The following is a 17,618-nucleotide window of genomic DNA, read 5'->3' as shown; positions in this document are numbered from 1 at the left end:
AGAAGCATCAGCAGGGGGCGCTGTGGGAAGCCTTCCTCCCTTGGTGTTTGGTTTCAGTACTGGCAGCCCAAGACCCTCCTGAACCATACTTGAGAAATACCCAGTATTTCAGGACTATCTTCTGACAAAGAGGATATTGTGACATTGGAAAAGAAACCCAGAGTCAGGGTATAGAGCATTCAGGCAACAGAAAGCCTAGAGGAAACCCAAGTGTCCCCAAGAACTTTCATACTGATTCCACGCAGCACACAGGACACCAACAAGAGCCACGCAGGACCTGGAGGAAATTACAGAGTAGGGCCAGCTCCCCAGACTGCGTCTGAGAGGCGCTGTCCAGGACAGCATCTGTCATCGGATCGTGCACAGGAGAACTCAGAAGGGAGAACGGGAGCATCCATAGCAGAGGAGCCCCAGGAGCTAAGCAGAGCTGTAAGAGCTGGGAAGGTACACAAGAGTCTAGGTGGAACCAAGCAATCGGCTCACCAGGTTTTCATAGCCTCTATTTTCACTCAGGTTTCTTTCCTTCAGCATCTAACCTCTCTTTATTTAACACCCAATGCCATTTGTTTGTTTGTTTGTTTCTTTGCATAACGGCTGTCCTGGAACTAGCTCTTGTAGACCAGGCTGACCTTGAACTCATAGAGATTCGCCTTCCTCTGCCTCCTGAATGCTAGGATTAAAGACCTGTGCCACCAACGCCTGGCTACCCAATGCCATTTTAGTAGGCCAGTGGCTTCATTCTGTTCTTGACCCACCCCTATCCTTTTTCGTTTTTCCTTCTTCCTCTCCCAAACAACATAATCTGGCCTGATTTGCAGGGCCTCTGTGCTCAGCTCCCCGGGAGATGGGGCTGTTCTACAATATCAGATAGAGTATCTTCAGGTTTCTCTCTCTAGCGACCTTTAGCCGGAAACCCCACCTCCCTCCTCCTTTTTTGTCCCTGCAGGTCTCTCCTCTACTTTCTCTTTACCATCTCAATATGAAATCACCATTATCCTGATACTCAAGCCAAACAAAAACACAACAAAATAGAAAACTGTAGACCAATCTTCCTGATGAACTCAGATGCAAAAACAAAATATTTGTGACCTGAATTCAAGGACAAACCAAGATGGTCACTCACCATAAGCAAGTTGGCTTCATTACAGAGAAACAGGATCATTTAAGCAAATCAATAAATGTAACACATCACCCAATGGACTCAAGGAGAGAAATCACAGGATCAACTCAATAAATACAGACAAAGGCCTTTGTCAAAACCCAACACCCTTTCATGATAAAACCCCCAAGAGGCTAGGAAAGGAGGAAACATAACAAAGGTATCTACCATGAAGTAAAGCCAACATCATGCTAAATGGAGAGAAAGTAGTTCCATTAAAATCAGGAACAATACAAAGGTATTCATTGTCATCTATTCGATATGGTGTTTGAAATCCTACCCAGAGCAGCAAGAGAAGGAAATAAAAAAAAAGAGAAAAGGAGGGAGTTAAATTTCATGTGTACATTCCATGATTTAATATGTGAGAAAACCTAAAGACTCCGCCAGGAGGGCTGGAGAGATGGCTCAGTGGTTAAGAGCATTGTATACTCTTTCAGAGGTCCTGAGTTCAATTCTCAGCAACCACATAGTGGCTGACAACCATCTGTAATGGGATCTGATGCCCTCTCTGTCATGCAAAGCACTTATACACATAAAGAATATGAAAAAAAACCACCACAAAATTCTGAGAGCCAATAGACACTAAGGTCCCAGTAAGGTGGTACAAAATTAAACACACAAAATTCAGCAGCCTTCCTATATATTAACGATGTAAATAAATAATTAAGATGTGAAAGAAGTGAGGGAAATAATCCTATTCACAAGACATTCAAAAATACAGAAAAACATCTAACAAGTGAAGCAAAAAGATATATACAAAGAAAACATTCAAACAAGGAAGAAGGAAACTGAGGGAGATACCTGAAGATAGAAGAAGCACTCTCTCACGCTCATGGATGGAAGACATAATCCTGTTAAAATGGCTTGCTTACCAAAAGTGATCTATAGATTCAATGCAACGTCCATTAAAATACCAGCATTATTCTTTACAGAAACAGAAAACAACAACAACATTAAAACTCATATGGAAACATAGAGGACCCCAGATAGCCATAGCAACCCTGAACAAAAACAACAATGTGGTAGTTATCAGTGCATGTGATTTCAGGTTATATTACAGAACAATAGTGACCAAAAAAAACAAGGTATGGGCACAAAACCAGACTCAGGTCAATGGCAGAGAAGCGAGAGCTGAGAAACAAGCCATGCAGCTACAGCTGATTTTCATTATAAGTGGCAAAGACCAAACCAAACCAACAACAACAGCCACACCCAAGACCACACCCACGCACAATGGAGAAAAGATAGCCTCCTTAAGAGGTGATGCTAGGGAAACTGGACATCTCTAGCAGAGGGACACAGCTGGCTCCTTTCTCCAACCATGAACAGAAGCCAACTCTGAGGCTGAAGACCTTACTGTAAGACCCGAAACTCCAAAGATGCTAGAGGATCAAGACCCAAGGCACAGCTAAGGATTTTCTTCCCCTGACTCCAGTAACTCAGGAAGTAAGGTCAGCTATTGACAAAGGCAACCTCATGCAATTAAAAATATTCTGCATGCAACAAACAAGCAAACAAACAAAACCCCCAAACCTGCCCACAATAACTCAGTTATTAGAAGAGACAGCCTACAGGACGGGAGAAAAATCTTTGCCATGGATACATCTCACAGCTGATTAATATCTGAAATATACAAACAACTAAAAAAAAAACCCAACCAAACAAAAACTCAGTGAAAAAATAGGCCAAGGAACTTAACAGAGAATTCTCAAAAGAACAAATATGAATGGCTGATAAATATTTTAAAATGGGCTCAACATCCTCAGCCATCGGGGAAATGTAAATTCAAGCTACTTTGAAATTCCATCTCACCCCCAGTCGGAATGGTTATTATGGAAAAAACAAATGGCAACAAATGCTGTCCAGGAAATGTGGAAAGGCGAGCTGTTGTTCATTGTCATTGGGCATGTAAACGGCACAGCCAGTATGGACATCTGTCTGGGGGGGGGTGTCTTTAGAAGCTAAAATTAGAACTTCCACATGACCCAGCTACAGCACTCCTTGGTGCATACCCGGAAGACTCTCCATCCCACTACAGAGACACTTGCTTATCCACGTTCACTGCGGCTCGATTCACAACCTCTAGGAAATGGATTCAGCCTAGATGTCCATCAGCGGAGGAACAGATAATGAAAATGTGGTCCATGTACACATGGAGTTTTATTCAGCCGTAAAATGAAATTACAAAACGTGTGGGAAAACGGATGGCACTGGAAACAGGAGATCGAGCGCGGAAGCCTAGGTCTGGAAAGACAAACGCTGAACACCCCCTCCCTCACGCAGAGCCCAGCTTCTGATTTTTATATAGGTGCACTTGTGTGGGAAAAAATGTGGGCAGAGCTCAGGAAACTAGAAAGGGGCCAATGAGAGAGGAGGGAAGAGATTCTTTAAGGTGAGGGAAAGTCATAGGACACATGTGTTATACGTGGAAGGGGAAACAGGGAAGGTTTATATGGGAATGGAAGACATGGAGAAGGGGGTAGGAAAAGTAGGTGTGTGTGTGTGTGTGTGTGTCCAAACTAATGATGCATGACAAAGTCGTAAGGAAATCTGATACCTGTAATCCAGCCAGACATTATATTAAATATGAAAGCTTGCATGGAGGTACATGTGATTGTACAATAACACTGAAATATACCATGTATGAAAAGGTCAAAATGAAACGAAAGTTATTGTTGTGTATAATTAATATATGACAAAAACATTTATTTATTTTTAAAAAACGTTTATTTTATCTGTATGAGTGTTTTGCCTGCCTGTATGTCTGTGTACCATGTGTGTACCTGGGGCCCACAGAGGGCATTGGTTCCTCAGGAACTGAAGTTACAGATGGCTGTGAGCCACCATATGAGTGCTGGGAACTGAACCCAGGTAGTCTGGAGGAATAGCCAGTGCTCTTAACCACTAAGTCATCTCTCTAGCCCCAACAAAAAACATTTTAAAAAATGATGTGGAATTCAAAGCTGAGGATCTCTGATGTCTTATCTGGAAATAAGGAAAGAGGGGGGTATGTCTGTGTTACAGGGGGTACATGACAATAGGGACCAAGCTGCAGGATGAAGGTCCCTAACAGACAGGAACTTTTTCAGACAAGCAGTGACCCCGGACCCCAGGCTCCTGGAGAGACTTGCTCAACTAGGGTGCCCTCAACTCTGAGGATTTAAGTTTCACAGAAGAGGATGGAAGTGGAGGTTACCACCCTCAACTCTGCGGATTTAAGTTTCACAGAAGAAAGCAGCCTCGGTTGAATTACGTGGTCATAAATTACAAAGACCGCTGCCCTGTGGTGCTTACCCTCGGGAGGGGTCCCAGGCTAGTTTATTCACAAGTCCAGTCCCAGACATCCTGATGCTTAGGACACAAGGGAAGATTTGCTAAGGAGACTTTCCAGACCACCTGCGGTACACTGTCACTGCCATCGGCCTGCCCAGTGCCTGTCTTCAGTTCCCCGAGGTCGCCCCTCTGCTGCCTCAGTGTTTCTCAAGCTTTAACATGTATGTAAACAGCCTGGGATCACGTGAACAAAGCTCGTTCTGACCCAGATGGTCTGGGGTAGGACTGAATGAAGAACTTGCATTTCTAATATGCTAAGACCTAATTTGGGGTGATGAGTTGCTAACATGTGGCTTTCGTCTTAGGGTTTCTATTACTGTGAAGGGACACTATGACCACAGCGACTCTTATAATGGAAAGCATTTAACTGGGGCTGGCTTATAGTTCCAGAGCTTTGGTTCATTATCATTCATGGCCGGAAACATGGTGGCGTGCAGGCAGACATGGTGCTGGAGAAGGAGCTGAGAGTTCTACATCTTGATCTGTAGGCAGCAGAAGTGTCTGTGACACTGGGCGTGGCTTGAGCATATATGAGACCTCAAAGCCTGCCTCTACAGTGACCCATTTCCTCCAACAACGCCATACCTCCTAATAGTGACCAAGCATTCAAACATGTGAGTTTATGGCAAGAGGGGGGGGGGCGCCAAGATTCCCAAACAGTCTCCATGACATGCGCAGGATGTTGTCTCTGCTTCAGTCTTTGTATTCAGTAAGACCGAATGAACTGAGTAGCTCAGTGTTCGCTTTTCTGAAAGTCTTCCTGTCTCGTCTGTAAGCAAAGTGAACTGCCTGCTTTTTGCCCCCTGCCTGTCAGAATCTCCATTGCTTGCAATGTCTACCAGCTGCAGATGCTAACTGCACCTACCAAATGCATTCACAGAAACAGTTAGAGCAAGAATTTGACCATGATAATTGGCAGTACAACCTAGCCAAGTCCAGACAGGAAATTACATGTGCATCCCTTCTCTGGTTCATCTCATGTCTGACCCTCTGATGACCTCTGGTTGCCATTGTGCTGGTCTTGTCCTTCCCTGAACAGCCAAAGAGAGGGTGGCCAGGTCTCTGTCTGCCCTGATCCTGCCTCCGCCTCCTTGTCAAGTTTCCTCCTGCGACCTCAGCCCTTAGCTCTAGCCTGCCTCCTACATTTCAGCTCCCCCACCCACAGGTGACATTATAAGTGTTTCAGTTCCTGGTGGCATCTTCAGTGCGAGTCTGCCCGCGGGAGTCACGTCAGAACACTCACAGTGGCCTTCCTACACACTGACTGGCAACAGCTTAGGCTCAGGAAATGTCACCTGGGCAATGAAAATCACAGAACTTCCCGAGGGAGCTGCGTTTGGCACTACCGAGTGAGTGGGAGCTGCTTTCCGGTCCAGGGTGTCCCAGTGCCCTGGCATCACGGCTTGGAAAGACACAGAATCAAAAAGCTCCACTTCAGAAATGCAGATGCAGTGCTGAGGGATGCTGCCTTTGTAGGAAGCCCTTGATGAACGCTCTCAACTCCAAAGTAGCCTATAGCTGGAGCAGGGGGGCCTGGAGGGACGGTTCAGAAGCCTGCCCTCTGCCCCTGGCCTCAGAACTGCAGCAGCGTTTCTGGCAGGTCAACCTTTGCGTTGACCTGAATTTAAATGTTCTCTTTCAGCCCTCCGGAGAACACACCTGCCTTGCATGAGAATCCACACAGATCGCCTTGCACGAGCACCCCCGCTTTCTGCTCCCATTTTAAGCTTTGTAGAGCAGACAGGTTCTCACAAAGAATTCCAAGAGCAGCAGGAGAGGGAGAGGGTAGCCACCTTCCAGGAGACCCTACTCCAGGCCAGGATTTCCACCAGAGACCTGGGTAAAGTGGGGGCACCTCAGTGGCCATTATGGCTACCTAATAGTTATGTGTTTGTAGGTAAGGTACTTAACCTCTCTGGGCTTGTATTCACATAGCTATAAAATGGAACTAGTGAGCCGGGCAGTGGTGGTGCATGCCTTTAACCCCAGCACTCGGGAGGCAGAGGCAGGTGGATCTCTGTGAGTTCGAGGGCAGCCTGGTCTACAACAGCTAGTTCCAGGACAGGAACCAAAAAAGCTACAGAGAAACTCTGTCTCGAAAAATCAAAAAAAAAAAAATGGAACTAGTGATAATTACTACCATGAAGTATTATGAGGGCTGCTATAAATAGCGTCCAGCATACTAGTGTTGAATAGTTTTTGAAAATACATTAAAATACATATATGCATATACATGTGTGTATATATCCACACAGACACACACAACCTCTCCACCTAGATCACTATATACATGATGGTCGGAAGATTTTCCTTCCTCTTCTGCTTCCACAAGTGTCGCTGTGAGGAGCGTGGCACTAAGCCATGCTGCTGATAACAATGCTTGCTTGGCTCTGGTGTGTCCCTACGTGTGGACACCGCCCTCCTCTGGTCCTCAGCCTGCACACCACCTGCTCAAGCTCCCAGCACATGCACCTTCTTTCTTAAGCTACCTGCCCCTTAGGGATCCAGGTGCTGGAACAGACCTTCCTGCCAGGAGGGGCTTCTGCAGACACATGCTTTCTTCCTGAATGTTCCTGGGGGAAGATGACTCAGCCACAGGCTAGTTCACGCTGCCTTCTTTTTCTTCCAAGTCTCCAGGATCAGGGACATGACTGTGACCCTGACCGCTCTACTCCAACCCCAGTGGCTGCGTCTCCTGAAGCACACCAGCTGATGGCATGGATGAGCGAAGGAGCATCTTGCTCTCAGCCCCTATCATCCTCATGCCAGGCATGAGTTCCCAGTATTGACTAAAGTCCCAGCTCTACCAGGGACCAGTCCTCCTCCGTCCCCTCAATCTCCTGAGAGCACTGAGGACCATCCTCTTCTAAGTTTGCCTGCTGAGTCTCTCTGGGTCAGGCCCATACTAGGACCCTACCATGCTCAGAGGAAGCCTCTCTCCAAAGCTGGGGTGAACCCTGTACCTGGCTGGGGTATCCTCTGGCTTTCCCTGTGTCAGAGTATTCTGGATATGTCAACTTGGCACAACCTAAAGTCATCTGAGAGGAAGGAACCACATTTAAGAAAATGCCTCCAGAAGATTAGGTTCTAGGTAGGTCTGTAAGTCATTTTCTTGTTTAGTGATTGACAGGGAGTGGGGCTGGGAGGGGTGGCAGCCCACTGTGGATGGTGCCATCCCTGGGATGGTGGTCCTAGGTTCTGAAGAAAGCAGGCTGAGCAAGCCATGTGGAGCAAGCCAGTAGGCAGCATCCTTCCATGGCCTCGGCATCATTTCCTGTCTCCAGGTTTCTGCCTGTCTGAGTTCCTGCCCAGACTGCCTTTGATGATGAAGTGATTGAGGTATAAGACAAATAAATCCTTTACTTCACAGCTTGCTTTTTGGCCATGGCATTCCATCGCAGCAATAGAAACCCCAAGAGTCAAGAAACATAGGCAGGCTGGGCTGTGAGTCTATCCAACGCAGGGAAAGCATGCCCAGAATAGGGCATGAAGAAGCAGTCTCTTTGCTGGTAGCAGCTGCATGGCTGGACAAGTTCAGCTGTCAGCATGGATTGGCCGGAACATAGACAGTGCCCCCAAACAATGACAGCAGGGCTCCTGGTCTGTCTCTTCCTGCCAAAAGCAGGTGACAGACATGGCTGGATGTTGCAAAACCCGGGGAAACTGGTCACGGGGCAGAAAGGGACATGGGCTCGTGCACCAGGAAGTAGTGTATTAGTGACTCTGTGGTGGGGCAGACAGAAAGGGCTTGAGTTTGTGCTCTGCAGCTATTGGGCAGGTTACTATAAGCAAGCTCTGAAAAGTCCAGGGCTTCCCATTTGCACTGGAATGAGGATGTTAAAAAGCTGGCCTCATGGAAGCAGAAAGAACAATGGCTTTCCCAGGCTGGAAGAATGAGGGAAATGAAGGAGGGTGGGTGATGGTATAGGGAGCAAATGGGCAGGAAGAAAAACACCAGAATTACGCTGTTATCAGTGGTTCTCAATCTGTGGGTCGCAACCCCTTTTGGGGTCAAATATCAGCTGTTCTGCATATCAGATATTTACCTTCAATTCATAACAGTAGCAAAACGACAGTCTTGAAGCAGCAACAAAAATAATGTTATGGTTGGGGGTCATCACAACACAAGGAACTGTGTTAAAGGGCCACAGCACTAGGAAGGTTGAGAACCACTGCTCTTCAGCCTCACAGAAGCTGTGGCAATGATTAGCTGTACCCTCAGTCCAGCCGGCGGGAGGACTCTGGATGTCTTCAGCACACACCAATGGCATGCTTGCGGGGCTAGGTCCCACGATTATTCTGCCCTGATCATTATGTGTTGTTTACATGTATTTAAATGTTGCACTGTATCCCGTAAGTAAGCTTCATCATTCTGTCAACTAAAAATTAAAAGCAAAAGTTTACAGAGCCACTTAACTTTCCTAAGCCTTGGCAATCTGATGGGTAAGAGCAGAATGATCAGGGTTGGCAAAATCGCTTAGCAGGTAAGGGTGCTTGCTGCTGATTCTGACAATCTGAGTTCAAATCCCCAGCAGAACTCACACGGTAGAAGGAAGGGACTCATCCACACACGTTGTCCTCTACCTCCGCAATGCACTTTGCAGGCACCCCAAATAAATAAATAAAAATGGGAACAGCGCTGCTTGCTCAGGAGTGTGCCTGGTAGGAGCACATGAGGCTGCCTCACTGCACCTGGCACAGACAAGGGGTCGGGTCCAGCGCAATGCAGGTTTGTAGCGTGGACCACACCTCCTCCCTCCCTCTCCCAAAGGCCAGTGCAGGCAGAGTTCCCTGGATTCACCCTCATCTCTGAGCGGGTTGTGTCTCAGTGTTTGCGACTGTCCCGATGCCCTTGTTTTGCCCTTTTCTGACTGCATGTCCACACCCTAGTAACCAACAGCCAGAGAGACATTTCCATCGAGCTGATTTCTGGCATCCCAACTCCCATCCTGAACCTGTTGGAGAGAGCGGTACCAGGTTCTCTCCTCTCCCTAGTGCATCCTTGGCATCATCTCTGACCATGATAATTCTCAAAGATGTGTGCCAGCCCCGTGTCTGCCCTCCCCATCCCCTTTCTGTCTTCCTTCTACCAGGCTTTGGGTGTCTACAGTACAGCACATCCCTGTCGCTAGTCTGTTCCCCAGGATGCAGGAGCCTCGTGTCTGATTACTCGTCCCTTCTCCTGGCGACTGTCTGGTGAGGGGACAGTCATACATTCTTTTCTTTTTGGGATATCACTTAAAAGACAAATTCATGGTCATGGTTTTCAGGCAAAAGTCAGAACCCAAATGGCCCAGTTATGATATAAACAAGGACTGAGCTGTGGATGAGATTTCCCCAGTGTCAGATTCTCAACCCCTCTCTAGGCCTTAAAGGAGATGGAGGTTTGACTCCCATGTCTGTCAACATTCCGGCAAATGGAAGCAAACAGATTCTTAGGCTTTGGTTACTTTGGAATAACAAGGCAGGCTCAATGATAAAGAGATATTTGCAGGGCAATAACTGTCCTTCGTGCTAGTGGGGAGACACTGCTTTGGCAGTTTCTCAGTGACTTGGGGGAAGGGGATTGACATGCTTCGCCCTGATTTTGAAAAGAGCCTGTAGGTCCCTGTCTTAGTTAGGGTTTCTATTGCTGGGAAGAGACACCATGACCATGGCAACTCTTATAAAAGAAAAGATTTAACTGGAGTGGCTCACTTACAGTTTCCGAGGTTCAGTCCATTATCATCAAGGTGGGACATGGCAGTGTGCAGGCAGACATGGCGCTGTAGAAGGAGCTGAGAGTCCTACATTTGTGGCAACAGGAAGTAGTCTGTGACACTGGGAGTAGCTTGAGCATAGGAGAACTCACAGCCTATCCCCACAGCGACACATGTCCTCCAACAAGGCCACACCTCTTAATAGTGCTACTCCCTTTTGTGGCCATTTCTTTCAAACCACCACAGTCCCCCCTTCAATCAGGAACTGGATGCTGCCTGCAGCTGGTGTTTCCTCCCCTCCACTCCTTGCTGGCTGTTGTCATGACTGCTGTGGTTCTTCATGTATCACCCACACCTAAGGGTCCCTGAGAAACTTTCAGAAGTCATGGTCTAAATTATTTTTGTAATGATCTACAAGCATTGTTCTTACTGCAGGAGATATGGCTCGGAGATTACGAGCGCACACCACTCTTGCAGAGGACCCAACGTTGGCTCCCAGCATTCACATCGAGTGACTCAGAACTGCCCGCCATTTCAGCTCCAGGGGATCTGATAGCCCCTTCTGCTCGTGATCTCTGTGGGCCCCTGCAAGCAATGCATCCCAACCTACATATAAATATCATCAAAAGTAAAATAAAATCTTCAAGAAAAAGACCAGCATCCTCTGTTTTGTACGCATCTCACCTTTGCCCTGGTGGCATGGGAGTCAGGGGCATTTACTGGGGAGTTTATGGAAAATAAACAAAAAGAGTGGGACACAGGGCGAAGCACAGATGGTATTTGTTGCTAGTGATTGAACTGGAGCTTTCACATGAATATTAATAGTTTTGAAAACTTGGATTGAGCTCAACAGCTCCACCAGCCCTATTTTATTTTATTTTATTTTATTTTATTTTATTTTATTTTATTTTTGTTGTTTGAGGCAGGGCTCCTCTGTGTAGCCCTGGCTGTCCTGGAACTCACTTTGTAGACCAGGCTGGCCTAGAACTCACAGAGATCCACCAGCCTCTAACTCCTGAGAGCTGGGATTAAAGGCGTGCGCCACTACAGCCCAGGGACAGCGCCCTCTTCCTGAAGACTTCTATGATGGGAAACTGACTGGTGGTCATGCCAGTGACACGAAGTTTTATCTGCTGGATATCAGAACGCATCATGACCTGGAAGACCTGCATAAGTCAGTGAGCTGATCTAAGTGATCAGTGTGTTATGGTGTAGATCCCGGCTGGGAGACAGTACTACCCAAAGTCAGCAGACCAGTGCAATTTTGGGTTACAGAACAGGCAAGTTCACAGATATGGATGCAGATTTCATATGGCAGCTACCCCTTCAGAAGGTCCCACTGTCAATTGGTGTATGATCAATGATGAAAATCCACCAGTATTGGAATGGACTCTTAAAATGATCCTTCCTGTTCCAATCACATCTACATTAAACTGGCCTTTCTCCTTCAACTTCACCTGAACACCTATCACAACACAGGGGATCTAGAACAGAAACCAGGGTTGTCACAAAGTTTGACATTAAAGATTTGCACAAACTAGACAGCATTGCCCTTCTCACGCCAGTGGCTGGTTTGTGTCAACAACACACTTCTTATATAAATATGTGGTGGGTATGGAATTATTTTTAGACAGAATAAGGAGTAGTTATTTCAAAATGGTCCGTGTTAGCTTCTACGTGTCGAGTATCGCAGTGTACCTGACAGGCACTTGTTCTTGGGGTGCTGAAAAGGCCAAAAAGGTCCCAAGATGGGGACCCATGGCACCCTGTCGCCAGGTCTACTGGCTCTCACTTTTCTGAACACACATTTCCCTGCCCCCCCCCCCATTTGGTCCCAGAGATGGTTCAGCACCAGAATTGAGTTCCTTGCAGTGCCTTAGAAGCCGTGCTCGGCAGGGAGACATCATCTCTTCCACAGAAAATGATGAGAGGTCCTCTAAAGGCACGGAGCCTCAATTATTTCTGTTATTCAGTCTCCGAGTCCTGTCCCTTAGAGAAAAGCGTTCATGAGTTGTCTTCATGGCACTTCTGCATTCTGATATGTCACCTGGCACCCGTCTGGCCAGGAAGGAGCACATTCCACGGCCATGTTTTTACTGTTCCTCTGCCTGGACAGAGTTCACCACACGATACTGCATTTGCTCACCCAGACTTCCGAGGGCTCAGCTTCAGCCTTTACCCATCCTGACAGGGTCTTTTAGTGACTGTCAGACCTCCTTTCCTTCCCTGGGGCTGCCAGTACCAGTGACAATCTGTCTGAGCATCCGGGAATGCCAGAAGTGACAGCCCCACCTAAGATCTGTTTGCATTCGAAGAGGCTGTCATGCTCACAGCCCACCTAGGAGACACTGGCCTGGGAAGCAATAGATTCCCCAAAAGGAATCTGGGTCACGTCACATTCTGTCAATTATGTCTGAGGAAGCAAGCCTGGATGGCCCCAGCAGAAGGGGTGGACCTGGGGTCTGGGATGGAGTTCTGACACACGAGTGTGACAGTGTGGTGTGAGTGGTGGTGTGAATCTTGTTGCCTGGACACCCTCACCTTCTGATTATGTCTGAGGAAGCAAGCCCAGATGGCCCCAGCAGAAGGAGTGGACCTGGGGTCTGGGATGGAGTTCTGACACCCGAGTGTGACAGTGTGGTGTGAGTGGTGGTGTGACTCTCGTTGCCTGGACACCGTCACCTGGCTCTTCCCGTTCACATTTCAGGGTCTCCACTGGCGTAGCTACTTCTGCTTGTCCCACTCCATCTGCCCTGCTAGGGACCTGCTCCTGCTTGGCACTTTTGATCACAGCGTCATGTCCCAGAGAAGCTTTCTCTGAGTGGCACAACTAGGTAAACCTCCCCTTCACCTTTCTTTCACCAAGTCCTGTGAGCTGCAGAGATGACAGACCAAATGTCTTCCTTCCCCCAGAGAGACCACCAGCCTCATGAATGTTGGGCCCACCTGTTCCTCTAGGTGTCATCTCTCCATGCTGGCAATGAGCCTGACGTATGAGGCACCTCATCCCCATGGGATGACGGTACAAAGAGAGGGCGGTGTGAGAGAGCACGGGCAGGCGGTGAGAGCCTGTGATGTTCTGCACCAGGTGGTCAGCGCCTATGTCTGACTGAGAGCTAGGCCTATCTACCACGGAACCAGACAGGGTGCCGCTTCCAGTACTGCGAACTCTCCAAAGAGAGAACGAGCCACCTGTTTCATGTAACTTGGAACTTCTGGTCCAGGAACAAGATCTGGGGAGGGACTGTGAGGAATCTGAGCTGGGAAGAAGTTCTAGAACGGGTGTGACTCAGCGCCAACACATCACCTGCTTGACGGAATTGCTCAAAGGAGGGAGAGGATCACATTGTACGTGGGCCCTCCAGTGTACAACAAGAGGCTCTCATAATACCTTGTGCTTTCACTTGGGTTAGACAGAGGCTTCATGGGGTCCAGAAAAGCGGGGTACAGCATAGGGGTTTTTGGAGGGTGCAAGAAATACGGCAGCCCATTCACACTTTGGAGTATCTTTAGAGAGCGGAGGGTCAGGCATGCCTCTTATCAGGAAGAGATGGTTCAGAGTTGGCCTCCTTCTTCCTCTTCAACCCCATCCCCCAACACCATTCAAAGCTCCCAAACACCCACAAAAGCTCTGCTGGGATCCAGCGAAGCCAGGCATGTCCTCACACCCTCAGTTGAGATGCTGGGGTACAGCGGGAAGGGTGAGGCCTCAGGGGCTGGGGGTGGTACCTACAGTTCAGTCACGTCCTTCGGCATGCCTTTGGGGAGGGCACGGAGCCCCCTGTTGCTGCATCGTACTACAGTCTCCACACAGGTGCACTGCTCGGGGCAGCGCGGGCTCAGTTGGCAGCTGCTCTCCTCGTTGCCTGCGGAGAACCCACACGGCATGAGCCTGGTAGAAGATGAGCCCCGCCAGGAGAACAACTGGGCAAAGCTGGCTGACAGGACCAGACTGTTCACAGCAAGGGCCAGCTCTGCCTAGCCCCAGCAGTGAGCCTGAGCCAGAATGAAAGGTAGCTATTGGTTTCTTCCACTGCCAGAGGGGAAGGACGTGTGCCTGGGAGCATGGGGAGGGACACTACCATTTACTACACTCTGTGGGAAATGAAGACCCGTCAAGTTGTTAACCCAGACCCATGGCCACAGATAAGAAAGGGGCTCCTGTCTGTCACATGAGGAATAAGCCATGGCATCAAAAGAAGCAGCCAGGCAGAGGCAGAGCCCGGTCCTTCCCCTCTCTGCCCACCACTATATTGTAGACCCCACAGGGTGGTAAGCTTGTCACCAGCCTCGTTATAATACACCTCAATTAATTTTGGAACAAATCCTTCTGTTCTAAGGCAAAGAAAAAAAATCCTCAAGTAAAGAATTGTACTGACTTGAATCCATGTAGTCAAATATGCCGTCTGGGATCCTGAGACCCAAAGTCTGAGATTTGTGAGATCATATGTCATAGTCAAATGGCAAGAATTTTTATGTACCGTTGGTACATATTCTGACTTTTATCATAACATAGACAGGAAGAGCTCCCTGCCCAGTTGTGCGCCCACGTACAGTATAGAGGGGTATACCATCTAAGGGGCACCAAGCCCACCATGGGCACTGCAGGTAACATGGCCAGTACAAAGGCATTCCTACAGAGGACAGTGTCTGGGGTCTCAGCAGCCTGCCTTGCCTTCCTGATTCACGCCCTCTCACCTTCGCAGGTGAAGTCCTGGATGGCCACGTCTTGGATGGGAATCTCCTTGAGGAAAAAGGGCTTCTGGCATCTGGGGTTCCCACTAACAATGCGGCGTTTCCTCAGCCACCGGCCGAGCCAGGCCAGGTGGCAGTTGCAGTTGAAAGGGTTGGACAGGAGATTTCTGAGGGAGAGATAGCCCGAGTGGTCACTGTCCATCCGGACCCTAGTGGAAAGCCTAGGGTCCCCTCCTGTAGCCCAGGCTAGCTTTCCATGGCCAGTGATGAGGCCTTGACATCCCTTCTTGGAGGAAGCAGAGTTTTTCTCTAAACACGGGGATGTCTGTTGGTGCCCTCGCCATAGCCCATGCTAACGGCTGTGTTGTGACCTCCAGCATTGACCCCCCTCTGTCCATCAAGCCCCACTTGGGCAAAGCTGGCAAGGTCTGCGGGACAATTTCCTCTACTTGAGGACAGTGTCCATGCCCTCCGTCCCCCAGGAAATGCCTGCAGTTTGTGGGGCTGGGCTGTGAGTGTCCCTGACCTGGGGCTGCTGAGACCATTCCTTTTGCTGGCCTGTGACCCTTACTTTCTTCCGGTGGTATCCATACCAAGGTTATTTCTGTGACTGTCAGCAGCTGCCCACTGACTGAGTTCTGTGAGGCTGGCATCTCTGCTGGCCTCTCCATAGCCAGAAGCCAGCCTGTGTACCATAGGCGATTTATTACTGTCTATGCAGCGGCATGATAGACTGATGGGGGAAGGGACGAGGGTGGTAGCAGTTGTCACTCTGAGTGCTTCCTCCAGGCCTGGGACCATGCTAAATAACTTACCCCTCTGTCATGTCACTGAGGCAGAGGGTGGAGAGGGGAGGGGCAGGTCACGTGACCGAGGGAGGGAGAGGTGAGAGGATGAAAGGGGGGTTCCTAGGCTGTGGGATCCAGGAGAGTCCTCAGACAGGGTGTGAAGTATGAGGTCAGGGGGGCTTGGCAGCAGGGCAGAGGGACTCACTAACTGGGAGACATTGGACGGCTGGCCCCAAGCCGCTCTGCAACTCTACTTCTGTTTCAGGTGGGAAGGTGACAAGGGGTGCAAGAGCAGCTGGGGCTGCGACTTCATTTTTGTCATTTCTGAGTGAAGGAGATGGGACAGGTAACTGCTCGCTAAGGACAGGGGAGGTACAGGCAACATCGTCCGCAACTGTAACGCGAACACCCTTTGAGAACTGTCTGTCCTGAGGCCTGGCCGTGCAGATCACGCTGTTAGCAGCAACCACAGGAGGTGAGCTGTGCTGGGAGAGATCGGATGCACTGAGATAAAGAAGCAGTCTCAAGATGCCGCAGCCGAGGAGAGGGAGCTAGGATTCGAACCTGGGAAACATGGCCTTCAGTCAACAACCACTGTCCTATGCTGCCCCCGTCCTCGGGAGGACTCCTGCAGAGTGCTCCTTACAGGGGACTTCTTGGGCAGAGTGCTCACTGACAGGCCCAGAAAGCTGGGCTCCAACTCTGGCTTTGACAAACACCAGCGTAAATAGCATCCCCTTTTAAATGCCACTGTTGATCACACCATAGCAAAGCTTCCATGGCAAAGCTTCCGTGTTTGTGGTGTGCTCTGAAAACTAAAGCATCCCCGCGGCCATGCAGTTTGACCCTGGTCTCCTCTCCGGTCCCATCTTACACAGCATATTCAGCTCAATGGCCTTGCTGGGCTTCGCCTTGTAGTAATAGGAGTGGCGGGGCTGCGTCCCCGGCACCCCGGCCGCCTGGCTAGCTTACGCCCAAAATAACAACACACAAACTGTATTCATTTAAACACTGCTTGGCCCAGGGAGGAGGAGCCGGGTCTATAATCCTTAGTACTTAGATGGTATCTGGCACATAGGGGGAGCCTGACAGATGTCTATTAAATAGATGGGCAGGTGACCTTGGCCCCAGTCTGAGGAGCTGAGATAGCAGGAAATTCTGCAGGGAGGGGCCCAGAGGACATGGGCCGCACGTCTGGGGGCACTCACATGGTGGACAGGGAGACAAGTGTGGTGAAGGCTCCAGGGGTGATGGTGGTGATCCGATTGTCATAGAGCGACAGAAGTCTCACCGAGCTGAGGCCGGCGAAGGTGTCATTGCTCACACAGCTGATCAGGTTGCTCCTTAGCATCCTGGAAGAGGGCAGGAGAGGGTCATGGGTAGTGTTCTCACCTCTCAAAAGGTAAACAGCCAGTCACTGTTCAGGCTTGGCTGATGTTGTACAGGGGCCTGGACCCTCACTGACCGACACCAATGTATATGAATTTGTATTTCACACATTGTGTGGCGGTTGGAGTGAGAATGGTCCATATAGGCTCCTATGTTTGAATGCTTGGTTCCCAATTGGTGGAACTGTTTGGGAAGGATCAGGAGGGTGACCATTTTGGAGCTGTGTCACTCACTGGGGGTGGGCTTTGACGTTTCCGAAGCCCATGTCATTCCAGTTGGCTCTGTTGTTCTGCCTCACCCTTGTGGATCAGATGTAAGCTCTCAGCTACTGCTCCAGCCCCATGCCTCTTTACCTGCCACCACACTCCCAGCCACGACCGTCATGGGACTTACCCTCTGAAACTCTGAGCCAGCCCCAATGAAATGTTTTCTTTTATAAGTTGCCTTGGTCATGGTGTCTCTTCACAGTCATAGAAAAGTAACTGAGACACATTGTCAACACACACCAAGGCTATCCACATGCACTTGTACAGATGGTATGGCTGTCAGTGTGCA

The 17,618-nt window shown here is 49.1% G+C and overlaps 1 protein-coding gene across 1 annotated transcript in view; it reads right to left on the bottom strand.

The window, feature by feature from the left end:
• The window catches only part of Slit3 (slit guidance ligand 3), a 597,086-nt gene that overhangs the window by 59,394 nt on the left and 520,074 nt on the right, over positions 1-17,618 (bottom strand). Inside the window, exons 18-20 of the mRNA XM_013347495.2 lie at positions 16,883-17,026; positions 14,890-15,053; positions 13,925-14,057 (exon numbers count right to left, since the gene is read on the bottom strand). Coding sequence (XP_013202949.2) covers positions 13,925-14,057; positions 14,890-15,053; positions 16,883-17,026 — 441 coding nt within the window. The remainder of the gene's footprint in view (positions 1-13,924; positions 14,058-14,889; positions 15,054-16,882; positions 17,027-17,618) is intronic.

Source organism: Microtus ochrogaster, chromosome 7, assembly GCF_000317375.1.
Source record: "Microtus ochrogaster isolate Prairie Vole_2 chromosome 7, MicOch1.0, whole genome shotgun sequence".
NCBI lineage: Eukaryota > Metazoa > Chordata > Mammalia > Rodentia > Cricetidae > Microtus > Microtus ochrogaster.
The sequence above is the reverse complement of the archived record's forward strand: the minus strand, read 5'-3'. Positions and strand labels throughout refer to the sequence as shown.